We start from the raw sequence: 18,473 nt of genomic DNA on the forward strand, positions 1-18,473 counted from the left end.
CGAAGGGGGTTGCCTGCAGAATCAGGTTCTTCCCTAACAAACGCACGTGCTTGCACAGAGATCTTGCAGCTCCCGCGGGTGCCGAGAACCAAGAGCCGCTCGCAGCAGAATCAAAGACCTAGTCCACGGGTATGATTAATTGATGACCCTCGAGACGAAAGCAAGCGGGTATACCCCGGACCCTCACAAGTTACGACTCATGTGATGCGTGCGGCTCCGATTATGTTTTTATGAATAAGAAGGCGTATGGTTTTTCAGACTGCTGTGGATATGCAGATTCTTTTTTTAGAACATATCAATCAATCTATCTATGAGAACCAGTATTTATTTCTGGGAAAAGACACAGTGAGAAGTGACATTCTCATTTTCAAGTGTGCCTTGATTACAGTACTTAAAATACAGACACAACACATGCTCGAGCTAAAAGCAGTTGCAACCCTCAGATGTTATTGAGCGATTAAACATCCTCCAGTGAAATCAAAACCTCCAGTTCAAGAAGGCTTTGGATGGTAGTCCAAAGATAGGTAGGTGGTCTTTCGTTAATCTTGCATGTATCTGAGAAACTTTACTACGTAGTGGACTTATGGTTGGTTATAGCTATCAGCTATAGGCTTTTTGTCACTTAAGCTAACAAGAGGTGCCTTTTTCTTAATCATGATCAATTAACAAAGTATACAAAAACATGAAAAGACAACATGGCCATTATGTCCTGCCATATGGGAAATCTAAAGATGCAGTAACTGAAAGAATGAAGTCTCAACTTCTTTCAGACTTCACTCAATGTCCATGACAGGCTCACAATGAAGCTTGATAACAAAGTGTGAGTCCCAGGTGTGTAGACTGCATTATCACAGGCCAGTACATGTATTAATCACCATACATTTAATTCAGGAGTAGCAAACCAAGACACTTATCCATTTAAATAGTTTAGTCAAATTAATTGAATCCTTTTACAATTCCTTGACAGGAATGTATCCAAACTAGAACAATCATCTTATCCCAGATTTATATTCTTTACAATTAATAAAACAAACAGGGAATACACTCTATTATTTGCACAATGTTGACTACATTAGTAATGTGTTAATAGTTGAATCTATCAAATTTTCTTTAAAAATATGTTTAAATGTTTATTATTTTTCTTCATTGCATACTCGTTCAAGGCCAAATGATGGAGGAGCAGACAGGAGTTGGGTATCTTTCTCAAGGGTAACTAGTCCTATTCTAGACTCTACACACCTTTAAGGAGGTGCTGAGGATTGAACCAACACCCTTGCACGGCTGTGTCTCAGAGACAATTTTTTTTTGAACTTCCAGTTTTGCAAAGTAAAAGTCCTCATTGATATTGGAAGTACATCATCTGGATCTGCTAATTGGCAGGTCAACTAAGTCATATACAAAAAAGGTTCTACATGAAATTGACAGTATCGAGGGATTGGAGCTAAACGTTGACCGTTTTTACTGTGAAAAGCCTGGAACACTGCCATTCGCCCTACTGTATCCTGCCGTTCCTTCGGGAATATGAAACAGAAAGTGAAAGTGTAGCATTGTAGTCTACACCACTGAGCACGAGTACAGATGCTGCACCTCGTCCATTTTAACTAGAGGTCGTTCCGCAGAGCTGATCACAGGAAGGGCAAAGAGTGGACGGCACGATCAAACGAAGAGAGAGAAGGGAAGGACAAGATGTTGGAAGTTGTATGATAATAAGGGGGCCGAGAGAGCCGAGCAGTCCATGGGTGTCGACACTTCAATGCGGACATTTCTGATCATTTGTGTATTTGGCACCGTGGTTTCCTTATTGAATTAATTTAACGCTGACGACGAGAACCATACATCCTACATCAAAGGCGCTCCGAGTCCGTAGACTGTAGGTCAAGTCCTGTTAGACGGTATGGAAAGAGGAGAGGAGGAGACGCTGCCAAGGAATCCCTGGGGAAAACGGTTGATATCTATTCATATACTGTATTTATTTGAACCCTGGAAAACACCAAGAAAAACTATTTTTCTTATCTTTCGTCTATGATAATTAAAAACTAAAAATAATTATTTCACACAATGACTTGACCAACTAGCATCCAATTCACACATGATCCTAGACTAAGTCTTGATTATTTAGATCACCAAAAAAGGCTTTGTCCAAATCAAGAAGATGGGAGGCCATTACAAACTCAACAGTGTCTTCCTACAATAAAGAATGTATGAATATAATATAGACTCTCACTATATATTCTAGAACACTCCAACCAATAGCACTTTAGAAATTAACTAGGCCTCGTCAGTAGTTAGTAGTAGTATCGCCCAAATCGCAGTTAAAGTCCCAACCCACCTACATCTCCTCTACTGCTAATGTCCTCGTGTCGGCTGATGGAGATACTTCATCACAGAAGAAAGGATGAAATGCACTTCACGTTGCGACACAAAAACAATAGGTCCACATCCTCTCCATCCGTCCTTCCTCAATCTTTTCCATCTGCACTGACATTTCCCCGTACTGCCAGCCTCCCGTTGATCTTTTATTCATGAGTAAACTATTCTAGTCCCTTCCCTTTTAAGACGGTTTACAGCATAGATTGATGTTTTAACCCTCGTCACATCCGACAGTTTTACACATCCACTGCCACAGAGGGCTCCTCTTCAGCTGTGGCTCTTGGACTGAGGAGCATAAATGACCACCGTAGAGCTTGGCACAATTCACCTCATAATATTCCATGCCCAATACTTATTATTTGGTTCTACATTAACTATTCATTAGCAATTATTAGCCTACATTAATGTTCGCGTGAGGGTTTTCTGTTTCTGATAAGGGGCATCAAATCCATTGACTATTTAGAAATCATTATGAACGATCAATATGAACAGTCACGATGCATGATTTAATGAAAGACAATCTGTCCGTCTGGCATGTCTAGAATAGAGGCCTTGCTATACACTTATTGTTATTCATATTCTGTACTCATAATTTGCAGACAAAATGGTACGTTTGGGACCAAATCAAGCACCGCATTTGGCTTAGATCGCTGCAGTGTGTAGGGTCTTTAGCCAAACTCATCCTGTCCCACAAGTCCTCCAATAATCTGCTTCCAGTAATTGGTCAGCAACATACAACATGAATGATTGCATCTCCACGTGACTCCCTCATTAAACCAACCGCCCACAAGTCGCAGTGACTATCTGAAACCCTGATTGAAATTATATTCCGGGCTTTGATCCCACGGCTTGTCAGATGCAGTAAAGGTGAGGATGGGAAAGATATATGCCACCCCCCGCCCCCATGGACACGCCCCTGTATCAATATAGTCATACTATGCAAAGAATACAGTGTATTGCCCATTTAGTTTTATTATTGTAAAGAATATAAATCTGGGATAAGACAATTACAGATTTGACTAGAGTTTGGCATCATTCCTGCCAAGGTATTGTAAAATACAGGTTTCAATAAATTTTAATTAAATAGAAAAAGAAAAATATATGACCATATGCAAAATGACCAATATACAAAAACAAGGCCATTTAAAAAATATCGAAATAATCAGAATATACATACAATTATTCTTCAATAGATTGGTCCATGTTCCCAAATCAAATCAAATTAGCTTCTTACCATTACTCAACCAACATGGTATAACCCATTTGCCCATGAGTGAGATTAGGATGTAAATATCCTAGCTAAATAAGCAAATAATGCTCATGAAGAACTAAAGAAAAGCATACTTTTCATTGGAAGAATGCAACTCACAGTGCATCGTGTATCTTCTGATTAAAGTGCAGAAGGTCATATTTCATCTTAGAACCGGATACAAAGAAGCAATCTGTCAAATTAAACAAATCTAAAAACATAATGATTATGAGATTGCATAGACTTCTGATGCACATATTTTTGTGTCATACTTATATTTTTTTGTTTTACGTATACATGGCCAAGGAGTTGTTCCTGTACAGATACATGTAGGCGTCGCAGAACAGACGCTTGGCCACTCCCTTCATGTCCCGAGGCACCTGATTGGCCAGCTCCGCAGGGGGCATGTCCAGGTACTCTGCCACCTCAGGACAGGCCTGGATCAGCGGGATGTTGTATCCATTCAGTCCCCCTAGAGTACAGGACACAGAATGATATCCATCGTGAAGAACAACTGTATTGACACATTCTATCACACATATTACTATGTATATTAACTAGGGCTGTCAAGCGATTAAAAAAAAAATCTAATTAATTACAGGCTCTGTGATTAATTAATCTAAATGAATCGCATTCTTACATTTTGCCAAGAAAGTATTTCAAAATAATTAAGTTCAAATAAATTATGGCAGATGAGTGATTCAATGAATAATAGACATAATATACTTTAAAGTTCAATGTCTCTCCTATTTAAAGTCTTTCATTAACATACGGTGCATTTTAAGAGCAAATTAATAACATTTCCATCTCACTCAAGATGCAATGCATTTCAGGCAAAAAATATACAATACTTTGTTTTGAATGTTTTTCTTGAATACTGTACGCGCCCAAAAACTCAATCTGAAAAAAAAAATAATAATAATTAATCTGATAATAATAATAAATAATTTTTTTAAGTGTTATTTTTTCTGTGATTAATTAATCGAAATGAACGTGTTAATTTGACAGCCCTAATATTAACATTAGAATACTTGTATGCATTAGGGTCCTGTTTTGAAAATGTGCCGCTTCCGACATCTCTCCCCTTTAAATCTGTTTCAAGGTATTTCATTTTTTGCTTTTTCTGCGCAAACGTCTTATGCTGTGGCTTATTGTGAATCAGGTAAGGTAATTAGAAATCAAACACCTTGGCCCATTCCAAAAAAAACACCAAAAAGTTGAACAGAACAAATCTGCTTAAAAAAAAAAAAAAAGGTGAAAAAAAACAACAACACAGAATCAAATGCATAACAGTTAACTTAGTTAAGTAGGCCTGCGTGGCACACCTTCCCTGTCCGCCATGCTGTCGAAGAAGATCCAGTCGTGGCTCTTTGGTCCGTGCTTGACGAAGGACACGTAGTGGCTTGTCTCGATGCACAGCACGGCGAACAGCTCCAGCTTGTCCCGGGGAGGACGGAACGCCTCGCTGAATCCCTCGGGAAGCAGCAGTTGGCTGAGGCGGTGAGCCTGACGCTGGGGGTGGGAGTGGACCTGCATGTGGGGGGGGGGGGGGGGGGGCGGGGGGGGGGGGGGGGGCGGGGGGGAGACATGAGAGTCAGGTGATAGACCCCCCCCCAGGGAGCCCCCCACTCACACAGACCTGGACCACATGGGCTTTTATTACCCCATGTTATGTGTTTCAGGGGTATTTGTGATCACTCCGGTGCAGTACTTTATCGTATGTGTGGAAATACAAATTGTTGCATGAAAGGCCAATATTCACTGTATTCACTGTTAATTATCCATTACGAAGCCATTTCAAAATCAACCCGTTTATGACATCATAAGTGGGACTGTGAGCCTTGGAACCAGACAATTCTGCGGGCTCATGTTTTATTTTGCCCTGGCACATGCATCTGGCCCCCATCCCGTTCAGACCAAGTTCCAGCAGACCTGGACCGGGTCCGGCCAATCACAAGCGTTCTATCTAACATGGGGCGGGTTTGATACGGTGACAAATAGGGTGGCAAAGGAGCGTCCTATGGGCACGCTGCTGAGCGGCATTTTCATAAAACCAACAAGATGGCTGCCACTGATGTATCTCACATTTCGTTGCTCTTAGTGGTTGTAGGACCATCACATTGCATCCAGAGGCATTTTGGTGCAGGCCCGTTGATAAAGCCCCTTGGGAACCCAAAATTAACTGATAGGTTCCAGATGAATACGCATTTGCAAATTGGTCTGGCGGTGCCAGGCTTAGGGAGTGAACCTACTTGAGCAGAACAGGTCTCGCAGAAGAGCTTGAATCCTGTTTGGCTGAAGACGGGGTCTTTAAAGCACTCTGTACACTCTATGAAGGCTATTTGTCCACAGAGCATGCAGTTTTGAGGACCTGAGAGAGACACAGACACACACACTCGCAGTTATGGTATCTCATTGGATTGGGCTGGTCCTAATTAGTATGCTCATGAATGTGCGGAGACCTTCAGTGAGAAGGTCAGTGACGTCCAGCTCCAGAGACGGAATTATTTTATCAAACATCTTGAACTTCTTCCCGAAGCGAGGCATCTGGAGGATGAGACAGGAGGGCGCCTGGAGATGGACCCCCCCCATTCATTAATATCACCACCACCACATAGTATATAGACTACTCACACAGCGTTGTTATCAGCAAAAAATAACATGATACTGCCATCTATTGGAATAAAGTGGTAACATATCTGTAAAGAGAGGAATTCTGGAGAAAGTATCTGAAATGTCAGTGAAATATCATCGTACTAACCACTAAGTCATTTTATTAAAATATTTTATAGGGGAACTATTGCGTCATCGTTAAAAGAATGTATGCCCCAATCAATCATACTTAAAATCCAAAAGCATTTGACAAAGAGTACAACAAAAGATAACGTAAACTTTGACGTTGCCTGATGCCAGCCGCCTACCTGCGCAAGTTTGAGTCCGTTGCTGTGGAAGGAGTGCTCCAGCAGCTGCTGGACGGTGGGCAGAACCAGGCTGTGGTTCTGCTCCAGGAAGATCTGGTAGCAGTAGCTCTCCTGCACCTTGCCCGCCGCGGAGCTGAGAAACACGAACAGGCCACAGAGGTACCGTCAAGAGCTAATGTTCTACAAATTTCAGGTTGAATGATAGATGATGGTGGTGGTGGTGCGTGTTATTGCACCCAGAGAGCTATTGGATAAATGTTTTATACGTCAAACTAGCTGCTAATACTAGGGCTGCCCCCTAATAGTCGACTAAACATTAGTCGATGAGAAGAGTCTCAGACGACCAAGTTTTCATTAGTCGGTTAGTCACGCAAAAAAAAAAATTAACATCAAATCATACCAATCAAATCTAACTAATTACAATATTGACCGTGTCGGATCTGGCTGAGAGTTTATCTCCAGCTGAAGCTGCTTAGAGAGAGGATCGTGACAGCAGTACAGAGGAAAGTGAGCCCGGCCCCGCACCAAAGAATAAAAGGGAAAAGCAGCAGGAGAGATCCATGCTGATGGCTACTGATGAAGAGGAGCAGACAGAAGGCTCCATTTTGGAAATAAATTTTCCAGACACATCTCAACCGTGATGGTGGAGAGATACCGATCTCATCTTGCCTATTACTTTTGCCGAAGTGATTTAGATTTGACGTACCGTTCTAGTAGCACAACTGTACTCTTCACTCACTGGTGGCTGTCCTATAATCCTACATTTTCTCTACAGCTCCTATCTTGTTGAGTTTTCCAAAGTTGTCCTGCTTTATTTCATAATAGCAATTGTTTCTTGCTTTGTAAGGAGGTTCCGAAAAGAATCATTAAATAATATAAAAGATGTGTAGGTACAGTTTCAGAAGTGGCTCCAAGGCCATAATATGCTGCATGATGATGGTCAGAAACTCCTCTGGATCTGCAAGACAAATACCACAGAATTACAGATACTGACACTGAATGAAGACATACCACACAGTTACAGACTGACAACTGAAGACACACCACAGTTACAGACTGACAGTGAGTGAAGACATACCACACAGTTAAAGACTGACAAGTGAATAAATACCACACAGTAAACCAACTGAGGACATTACAACCCACATACAGACTGGAAACCAATTGAGGACATTACAACAAACATAATGGACTAAAAGCCAAGAAGAGTGATAACATCTCGTGTTCAAGCAGTGTGTGTAGTCTCCGTTCGGCTTACCTTTCTCATCCGTGGTGAAGGTATGGCTGTAACCATGGTTTAAGAGCTGTTGCCGTAGTTTCATGATGTGTTTCCCTTCCACAAAACCCTGACTGCACAGTCACAGCAACAGAAAGTACTTCCAAGTTAAAAGTACAAATAAATAGTGCATACAAATCGTACCTAAAACATTTGTTTTAGGTACTAAAAAATAAAGAGGTCTCAATAAAGAGAACAGGTCTCACAGGTCAATTATTTAAGTTCCAGATCTTATTTTAGCTGAGCTAAAATGAATTGACCGATATCATCAGATTATTATGTCATTTTCTTATGTCAAAGCAACTTTCAGAAACTTGTGTGCAGCACTTATAAATATAATAAATAATAAATAAATAAATAAATAATATAAATGTACAATATCGACAAAATAGACAAAATGGTGGTCCTCATGTGGCGCTCTCACTCACCTGCGGAGAGGGTTGACAATGTCGCGGAGCAGGGTGTTTTGGATCCCTTCGTTTTCTGGCTTCAGGTTCTTAAACAGCAGGGAGTCCAGGATAGAGGAGCAGGAGAACAAACTAGAAAGAGGGGAAGAACAGAAGGAGCTGAGCTCTGGCATCAAACACTACCAAGACACGCTCAAGTACTGAGGTAAATGTGAGATTCAGGTGCCATAAATAAATAATAATAATACATTAGACTTATATAGCGCTTTTCTAAATACTTAAAAGACACTTTATAGAGTGAACACAAAATAAAATCAATCAATCTTTTTGTCTAGACAATACACTATCCTGTCTCATATGCCGTTCTCATACTAATTTTAATGCAAGTATGATGGGACATTCAGGAACCTGGTATTGGTGCAGACATTTAACATCAGTGTGGAACAAATTACTTCACAAGACAGTCAACCAACAGCACGTATCGACCCACAGATGAGGGCAAACACAGGAAAACGATTATTTAATATACTGTTACAAATGCCATCATTCCCCTGACCTGAAGAGGGCAGCATCCATGTAGCAGGAGTTACAGTGGCCCTGGATGCCCTTCATCCGACCAATCAGAATCTGGTCCACCTTGTCCGTGCTGATAGCATCAGTTACCGTGCAGGGGCCTTCGTACCTTGTGTCCTCGTCTTCTGAGGAACAGACCAAACATTCTCATCCCTTAATTGAATCACAATACAGAGAAAAGATACACAATACAGCATACAATGCTAACTTTCTCTATGTTTTTCCCCCCATGGTGCATTAGAACAAGTTCAGTCTATTTCCTCATGATGCCCCCAGGCTTCTGTTGTAGTAGCACTGACACAGTGTGCAATAGGGACTTTAATATATGTACAGTACCTCTTGAAAAAACATATAAAGGACTACAAATACATACAAGTTTAAAGCTGTAATCTTGTACAGTATCAAATAGTGACATTTATGTTTTAATCTAGACAAAGTCCCTTTCAAATAGAATAATAATAAATAAAACAATCAATTTCACATTACGATCGCATCCAGAATTGCTATCATGCTAGCAAGTTGTATAATGCTACCTTCATGATCAGCATCAATTCATGCACACTTTACACAAAGAAGATACCCAAAAAGACGTTGCTTAAATGTTCGCCAAGAAAGCGAGACACAAGCTATAGTCGCCTCTTCTCTTGATCCTGACCGTGTTTCTGGTGGGCAAACTGGGGATTGGCTGAGGAGGGACTGGAAAAGCGCGTGTCTGCCCGGCAGGTTGCCAGCTTGACGAACAAGGCTTTCTTCGGTGGACAGCTGAAAAAGCGCTTCCCTTTAAACATGCCGTCGCTCACGCCCTGCGGTTCCTCCTACAGGAGGGAGAGAGTAACAGTTTCATGGTCAGAAGGAACAGTGGGCTAGGAGGAGGGTGGCTAGATGTTATCTACAAATACTTTGACTTTTTCAGTCTTTTTAAATTCGTTAAATAGCTTTATATATGAAGAGATTAATTATAAAACAAAAACAATATCAACAAACCCCTTCCCCCTTTCCCTGACTCTACAACCAGGGGAGAAAGTCCAGACTGATTGAGGGACGGTTTGGTGTGAGGCTCACCAGCTCCAGACCACACATGCGATCCTCTCGGTCAGGCAGCATGCCGATCCAGCGGATCATCCCGTAGACGATGCCACCACTCAAGGTTAACTCAATCAGGGAGTCCACACCCAGAAACGCTACAGAACATGTCTGTGGTTCCACCGAGGCCGCGCTGGCACCCGGGACCACTTTGGGCTCTGGGGGTCGGGAAAAGATTTTTGACAACAACAGAGGCTTCTCTAGCAACTCACTGGATTATTAGAAAATTGTGTCTACAAATGTATGGCTTTCCTATTGGAGATACTTGCATACAATGTCTTTGTCGCTAATGTTTACATTTATTTTTGCCTCTACATTTCTACGACTCTTATTGTGGCTATAGATATTTTCTGTATATTTCATGATTTTCAAAATATTTAAATACATTTTTGATTCTCATTACCTTCCTTTACTTTTTGCTAAGACACCCAATGTATCATAGGATTAATAAAGTACATCTTATCTTTTTCTTATAGGGAGAAACTCAAACCTTTGTGTTCTGTGGTCACCCTGGAAACACAATTCATTGGAACATTGATGGTTCTATTATCCTGTAAACACAGAAAAACAGAAACTGCTTATGGAGATTATCGCAATACAGAAAACAAGGGGCTGCAGCAGAGATAAAGAGAGTCATTAATTAATGCACAATAGATACAATATAGAGAATTATATTTAAAAGAATCCTTTCCAACAGAAAAAAATAATACAAAATCAAATGTTTAACCATGACGTACTGTGGTAATGCAGACCATCGGCTCTCCATCATCATCACCCCCCACTCCCATTACTAGCCATAACCCCTGGCTTTCGTCATCCAAGTATCTAACAGTGTCTCCTTTGGTTATTTGGTTGGATGGTTTCTGAGAGGGGGCCTGCTGGGCTGACAGCGTAAGGGAGGTAGGCACCATAGGTCGGATTTTGGAGAATGGCACAAGGAGGCCATTATTTTTCTCACAGTGGAATAAGGACATTGTGCCCCCACCATAATTCCCTTTTCCTTTGTCGTTTTCCTGCAAAGAAAGATGAAGACAACGATAAAGCCACTGCACCGACTGGGCATCTGGAGTAATGTACAGTGATGTGTTGACAGCCAACAACTTTTATTTTCTTTACACAATTGCAGTGAGCAGTTGTTCTTGCAAGTTATGAGTATTTTTTTGGAATACAAAATCCTGAAAGTGTGTTTGCATGGAAGGCTTCTCTTGGTATTAAATAAGAAATTTACCTGCAATTCAATACCAAAGAACGTTCCTGATATGGGATGAGTATATTGGTATTCTGTGTACGGTCCAATGTAACGAATTATTCCTTGAAGCTCCGGTTGGTATCCTATGACAATGACTGGAGTATCTTTAGTAAGGCCCACAGCTGATTTCAGAGCCGTCTTCTCTTGAAACCATTTCAGTCTTTTGTCGTCCCCGTCCAAGGCATAAAGCAATCCAGCCTCTTCCATACTCAAAAGACTCATGTCACTTATCATTACTTCTACACCCATAGAGGCGCCCATGCCGATCACACGTAACTTTGTGGGCCTCTCGTGCTTGTATTCAGAATCATAATTGTACTTTAAGATATAGCATAAGCTGCCCGGTTGAACATGTTTGGAATATGTTGTCTTCGTTTGGATGAAGAACTTATAATTACTCGTTGACTCCATGCTGTAAGAACGGTGAATAACATGTAAATATAGCAACGAAGTTCACAAACTATAGGCCTATAGGCTATAAAGCATGGCAAGAGTCGAGACAATTCAACAGAAATGAACAGATATAAAGTGCACAATAATAGAAACATTTATTTATATTTATTTAAGTGAAGGCGAGTTATATGATTGAGGCCTAACGTTACCTTAATTTAGTTGTTGGGCTGTTTCTTCGGCAACCGAAACTAGTTTCACGGTTTTACTTCCCCTTTCATTTTGACAAGAAAACCAACCAACTTCATGTCGTCATGAATGCGACAGTAAACCTTGTAAAAGATCCAGCTAAGTTATATAACTACCTGTGGGGTATAATAATACAAATTATAGTAATACATTGTTTTTATATAGCGTTTTTCTAAATACTCAAAAACACTACAGACAAATACATAAAACAAACACAAGCGTATAACAACGAATATGAATAATACTGTAAACTACCTGGCGTTAATCGCTCTTCTGTGCACTTTTACATTCCTCCAGTCCTCACAGCTGATTTATTTTGTGATTGTTTTATATTCTTCTACACTACGCTGACGGAACAAAAACAAAAACATTGGCGTCGGGACACACCCACTCGATGACGTTTCACCCGAAAGCTAACGCTGATTGGCCGGTCGTTCAAAGTAAACATTACTACGTCATTCACGGCGGTCGACGGCGATCGACCCGTCGCTCCTCGATGACGTCAAGGAAAGACGTCAACATGGAAGAGAGAGAAGCATTGAAGAGGCAGATAGAAATACTTCAAAGTAAGTTGCTTTTATTGTGGATGTATAGTTCTCGTGCAGTCCCCTGTCAACATAGCCAGTTGTTTTACTTCTTTTATTCTAGCTGTCATTTGAATTTGCCTAACACAGTACTCCTCGGTCTCAGAAGAGGCTGCCAACCATAAGCTGTCACTTTCAATAGATGGCGTTAGGTGCTAGTAAACCAAAAGGCAACGTCCTCTGAGAGTTGCTGATTAATTCAGCAAGGAAATCTAAATATATATATATACTTTTTTTTGTATGCCACTCAATGTCGCCTTCGCTTTTCTTTAGATCTCATCAACGACCATAAGCGTGTCCATGGCAACAACCCTCCTGCCCCAGTGCACGCTGCGGATCCAGCGGTCACGGTGGGGGTGACCCGTGGCAGGGGTCGGGGCTCGTCGTATGTTGAGGGAAACCCGCAGTCTCGTGCGAATTGGCGAAAGAAGTACTCTCTTAATAAGAAAGGACAGGCTTCCACCGGACAGGGGTGCTCTTCCTCTGCCCCTTCCCTATCTTCATCACTGTGTCTGATGGTAGACCCAGATCCAGGCCCCAGGCTTAAAGGGGCAAATGCGTTGCTGGGTGTTAGATGTGCCACAGAGAAACGGGATGAGAACACCACCGCTACCAGCAGAATAGCTAAAGCAGAACCTGTGGTCCACATCACGGAAAGAGCTTCCTTAGACCAAGGGAAAAATGCTTCTGGTTCTTCAAAAGCACTTTCCACTGTCCGGCAGTTCAAGACAAAGTCTTGCCCGGCAACTGAAATGAGCCCTGTAAATAAGCAGGCTACAATCATGTCAGTGGCAGCCCCTTCTAATCCCGCCCCCTCTTCCTCCTCGTGCTCCGCAAAGCCCAGTGAACCTCACCCTCCTCCCCTCACCGCCAGCACTCAGCCCAGCCGGGCCCTTGCTGCCCAGGCTCCGGTCAAAAGGTCAAAGTTCACTTGGGTGAAGACACTGGATGTGGGTCCCGAGCAGAGTGGGCCCTTGCCTCTATCCACGGTCAAACACGTGGTCTCTGTCCCCTCTTCAATCTCAAACACTGGGACTCCTAGTAGAGGCCCATCCACAGCGAACGTGAAGAGAGCCCCATCCAAGAAGCTGTCCCCCAAGCTAAGTCTGACCCCGGGAGCCCACAGGACCTCCAAGTACACATGGGTCTCCTCCTCCTCCTCCTCATCAGCCCCGGGCCAGACTAGGCTGATCCGGAAGACCGTCTCGCCCAAAGCCCTGGTCCTCTCCCAGAGAGCCATTGGTAAGGGAGAGGGCCCCAGGAAGAGTCCTGGGGCGAGAACCAGGAAAGCAGCAGGGGCATCGGGGCCTGGGGCCGGCACCCCGACCAGCCGTTACCGCTGGAAGGCCGCCGGCAGGAGTCCCACTGGGGCCACGGGGGCCCGACGTGGGACCGTCTTCCAGTGGACCTCGGAAAAATGCCCCAGAGTGGTTAGAGGGGGAGCAGGAGCAGCGCCTGGTCTCCTTTTGTCCCCGTCAACTCCCTCCTCGTCCTCCTCGGCAGAGGGATTCAAGCTACGCAGCAGGATGAAGATTATCCGCAAGTCCCCTGGCAGGTGGGAATTAAAATAATTGATATGCCATGTTAAACCTGCAGCTACAAAAAAACAAACAAGATAGTCTAGTCAGTGGTAAGGGGGTTTGATCTCTCAGCTGAAGGTTCTGGGTACTATAATCCTCAGATTTCAGGCATCCTTGAGCAAGATGCCTTACCCATACCTGCTCATTCATGGCGTGTAACTAAACCAAGTTGCTTTAGATAAAGTGTCTGCTCAATTGTTAGGATTAGATACATTTCACAGTATATTGGGATGGGACTAAAACATGGGAGGTGTCATTGATCAAGGTTTGACATATCAGGGGTTCTTCAAGGGCACCAGACACTTGGTTGATGGAAACCACTATAGACTTGAACCACAATGTAGGTACGACAATACAAGTTAGAAGTACTTGCATTTATATCATTGAATCCATATTGCTTTTAGCTATTATGTAGTTGTGTTTGGTTATTGTTTGACGTGTTTGTGAAAATCTTGGTTTACATATTTTTAACCAATATCCAGTATAATCTTTTGGTTTCAAACATGCATCCAAATTGAAAGTATCCCTCAAACCTCCTCTTTCTAGTTTGGGTGCACACGACAAGGAAATATTCTATCTTGTCAATAGGTGGCAGCAAAGTATTACTCAAGTCAATGGTTAACTAGGTCTTTATTTATTTGACATCTGTAGTACATACATCAAAATACAAATGTATGTTTACCTATGTTATTCTGTCTATATACATGACATAATGGAAACATTTAAATGCTTAACATAAAGGAAATTAAATATAAAATGCATAATCAAATATCTATAGATCATCATAAGTTGCATTCTCCCTCGACAGGAGACCCCAAGTGGGGTCCCGACCAAACACTGCTCATAAAAAATACATCTATATAATAACACCTATTGTCATTAGGGCCTTCAACCAGTAGGTTTTAAATGCAAATATACCACTTAAAAATCCTTATTGTATTAATACAGTGTTGTTTTATCACACGACAATAAAATGCACCGCTCTATCGATCTATATCTGTGGGGTCGGCTTAGCTCAGGAGGTCGAGTAAGTTGACTTGTAACTGGAAGGTTGCTAGTACGATCCCCGGCTCCTCCTAGTGTCTATGTGTCCCTCAGCAAGACACTTAACCCTAACTGCTCCTGTGTATTAACCGTTGTAAGTCGCTCTGGATAAAAGCACCTGCTAAATGCCCTAAATGTAAATGTAAAAAATGTAAATCTGATGATAAATTTTTTTCCTCCTGGGCCACCCAGCGGAGCAGGCGGCGTGTCCGAGAGGCGAACCAGTCCCCCGGCCGGTGTCTGGGGCAGCAGGACCCCCGTGCGGGGTCGGGCTCCCGCAGCCACCAGGAGCCCCCTGGCCGTCAGGAAGGGACCGCCCAAGGAACTGGTGTCCTTCGGGAGACACAAACTGCGGCGCCTCTCGCCGGGCTCCCACAGAAAAGGTAAATGGTTCAAAGATGACGATGATTTTATGAATTGTTTCGCTTCTGGTTTAGTTTACACTAGTGCAGTGCCCGTTCAAACGCGCCTGTTTGCAACGGGCACGCTTGCTGGGCCTCCTGTGTTGCTGTGTGCCGCTTCCTCGAGAAGCGCTCATCCAAACAACCTCCCCCTTGACACTGCACTTCCGGGGTCTGCATCAATGAAAAATAGAAAAAGAACGGTTGTTATAACATGATAAACATACCCAACAAGTCATATTTTTCCATCATGGCATTGGGACCTATTTCACCAGGGCAAGTTCCGACGGCAACACTAGTTGAGACCGCTGTACATGGATCTGTTTTTTTTAATTCATTTTCATTCCACCCTTTCCTGGAGGAAAATACACAGTGTTTTCACACAGTGTTTTCGCTTTTAGCATTCATTGCCATGACTGATTATTTTAATGAGCACCCAAACAAACACTCCTCGATGGAAAACGACATTACATGGTACAGTGCAACTCAACCGCTCTCCTCTCCCCCTTACCTCCCCCTTACCTCCCCCTTACCTCCCCTGTTTCATCTGCTCTCTGCCGCTTCCAGCGGACCCTGGGCAGCAGCAGCTGCTGTGTGTGTATGTATGCATGTATGTGTATGTGCATGTGATGTGTATGTACTGTATGTGTGTGTGTGGGTGTGGGTGTGTGCGCCAGTGTGTGTCTCAGAGGGTCGTTTTGTGGCTGGCTGTCAGGGGGAGGTGGTACAGGCGGGTGGGGGTGGAGAGGGTTAATTGATTGCCCAATCCAGCCGTTATGGTGAACAAGTGCCGATAGTGGTTAATTTGCAGGGGAGGGGAGGGCGGCAGGGTGGGCTGGCGCTATCAAGCCGTGGCACCACTCCTTCCGCCGCCAGATAAAAACAACAGCTAATGCATAATTATCCTCTTGCAAATTGGATTGTTTTAACGAACTGTAGAATATAGGCCTTACCCGATGGAAAGCAATCACTGTTGTTCTCTCCTCTCTCTCTCTCCATTGCCCCCCCCTCCCCCCCTCTCCTGGGGTCATTCTGTGTTCCCAGCTCCCTTTCCTCTCCCTATCTCTCTCTCTCTTTCTCTCTCTCTCTCCCTTTCTCTATCTCCCATCTCTCTCCCTATCTCTCTCTCCCTCTCTCGTCCACCCAGGGTGTAATCTCCTCCCAGTCAATGGAGTCAGAAGACATTAGCGAAGCCATCACTGTTAGCATGAGGCTTTTATTCTCTCCAATGTGCCGCGTGTCTATCCGCCTGTCTGCACCACGCTCGCACTTACCTTCTCCATTTATTTAACACACACACACACACACACACACACACACACACACACACACACACACACGCACACTCTCTCAAGTTTGTTTTAAGTGTGCTACCTCTGACTAGAACTGCTCTTCATAGGTTTTCTTATGAAACATTTAATGTTTGATCACTACAATTACGAGGAAAAGGGTTTCTCATCTAGTTCTCCAGCGCTACAATCTTAAAGGTTCCTAGTTACATGTTGAAACGGGCTTTGACTACACCCCTGGCACCCTAAACCAGACACAGAGTCCCAACTCGGAGGTAGACACCTAGTGTGTGGGAGTGTTGCAACTGGCCGGTAGACGGACATGATATCATATAAATAATAATAAAATACTCATCAGTTAAAGATGATAGAAATGGCATTCTGAGCGTATCTAGTTTTGTTGCTTTTTTTCTCCAAGTAAAAAAATAGGGGGAATCGAGGAAGAGATGTGATTTGATCAGGATCTTTTTTTTGTTGCATGCGTGATTGAGTCGGTTCCATAAGCTCACCCTGCATAACATACGTGCACAATCATCTTGTTAAAAGTGAGGAGCTGAGAAGGGAGTATGGTGCAGGTTGAGGAGTAAAGGAGGAGGTAGAGGAGTCAGAGGAGGAGGTGTAGGGTGAGGAGGCGAAGATGCCGATTTAGTGGGGAGATAGAGGAGGAGGAGTAGAGGTGGACTGAGAGGGGAGGAGAGGAGAGGTGGACTCAGAGGGGAGGAGAGGTGGAGTGAGAGGGGAGGAGAGGTGGACTGAGAGAGGGAAGGAGAGTAGGAGGAGTAAGAGAGGAGGAGAGGTGGACTGAGAGGGTAGGAGAGGTGGAGTGAGAGGGAAGGAGAGGTGGAGTGAGAGGGGAGGAGAGGTGTACTAAGAGGGGGGGAGAGGAGGAGTGAGAGGGGAGGAGAGGTGGAGTGAGAGGGGAGGGGAGGAGAGGTGGAGTGAGAGGGGAGGAGAGGTGTACTAAGAGGGGAGGAGAGGTGGAGTGAGAGGGGAGAAGAGGTGGACTCAGAGGGGAGGAGAGGTGGAGTGAGAGGGGAGGAGAGGTGGACTGAGAGAGGGAAGGAGAGTAGGAGGAGTAAGAGAGGAGGAGAGGTGGACTGAGAGGGTAGGAGAGGTGGAGTGAGAGGGAAGGAGAGGTGGAGTGAGAGGGGAGGAGAGGTGTACTAAGAGGGGGGGAGAGGAGGAGTGAGAGGGGAGGAGAGGTGGAGTGAGAGGGGAGGGGAGGAGAGGTGGAGTGAGAGGGGAGGAGAGGTGTACTAAGAGGGGAGGAGAGGTGGAGTGAGAGGGGAGAAGAGGTGGACTCAGAGGGGAGGAGAGGTGGAGTGAGAGGGGAGGAGAGGTGTACTAAGAGGGGGGGAGAGGTGGAGTGAGAGGGGGGGGAGAGGTGTACTAGGAGGGGGGGAGAGGCGGACTAGGAGCGGGGGAGAGGTGAACTGGGAGAGGAGGAGTGAAGGGAGGCGGCGGCAGCAGCCGGGAGCTAGCGGCTGGCCACTGATAACAGACACTAATAAAGAGCAAATTGAATTACTAATGATGGGAGGCAGAGTCCTATAGATGAGCCCGTTAAAATCCAACCTTATGCCATCTTTCTCACACACACACACACACACACACACACACACACACACACACACACACACACACACACACACACACACACACACACACACACACACACACACACACTCGAGCAGAGTTAAAGCCACACATGCATGATAATACACTCGCAAACAATTTCTCCTTATTCCCTGCTTAATGACCGGTCTTTCTCTCTCTCCCCCCATCTTCCCCCCTCTCTTTCTGTCACC

The 18,473-nt window shown here is 43.9% G+C and overlaps 2 protein-coding genes across 3 annotated transcripts in view; one reads left to right on the top strand and one right to left on the bottom strand.

The window, feature by feature from the left end:
- Positions 1-3,317: 3,317 nt before the first annotated feature.
- On the bottom strand, positions 3,318-12,078 carry cyldl (cylindromatosis (turban tumor syndrome), like). 2 transcript variants are annotated; one of them, XM_084472903.1, is made up of 16 exons: positions 12,023-12,078; positions 11,731-11,883; positions 11,108-11,540; positions 10,617-10,892; positions 10,370-10,430; positions 9,859-10,037; positions 9,452-9,611; positions 8,780-8,918; positions 8,245-8,355; positions 7,799-7,890; positions 7,435-7,498; positions 6,541-6,673; positions 6,082-6,190; positions 5,872-5,990; positions 4,945-5,149; positions 3,318-4,091 (listed from the first exon to the last, which is right to left on the bottom strand). In XM_084472903.1, the coding sequence occupies exons 3-16, from the start codon at positions 11,537-11,539 to the stop codon at positions 3,907-3,909; spliced, it is 2,265 nt and encodes a 754-aa protein (XP_084329029.1). In that variant the 5' UTR covers position 11,540; positions 11,731-11,883; positions 12,023-12,078; the 3' UTR covers positions 3,318-3,906. The 2 variants fall into 2 exon arrangements, with proteins under 2 accessions (XP_084329029.1, XP_084329028.1); XM_084472902.1 differs by having other exon boundaries at positions 8,780-8,921; positions 12,023-12,077.
- A 180-nt stretch (positions 12,079-12,258) lies between these two features.
- Positions 12,259-18,473, top strand: part of zc3h3 (zinc finger CCCH-type containing 3) — a 49,520-nt gene continuing 43,305 nt past the window's right edge. Inside the window, exons 1-3 of the mRNA XM_084473447.1 lie at positions 12,259-12,333; positions 12,625-13,906; positions 15,168-15,358. Of these exons, the coding sequence (XP_084329573.1) occupies positions 12,264-12,333; positions 12,625-13,906; positions 15,168-15,358 (1,543 nt within the window). The 5' untranslated portion in view covers positions 12,259-12,263. The remainder of the gene's footprint in view (positions 12,334-12,624; positions 13,907-15,167; positions 15,359-18,473) is intronic.

The sequence above is a fragment of the Micromesistius poutassou genome (genome assembly GCF_964030765.1).
Source record: "Micromesistius poutassou genome assembly, chromosome: 9".
Classification (NCBI taxonomy): Eukaryota; Metazoa; Chordata; class Actinopteri; order Gadiformes; family Gadidae; genus Micromesistius; species Micromesistius poutassou.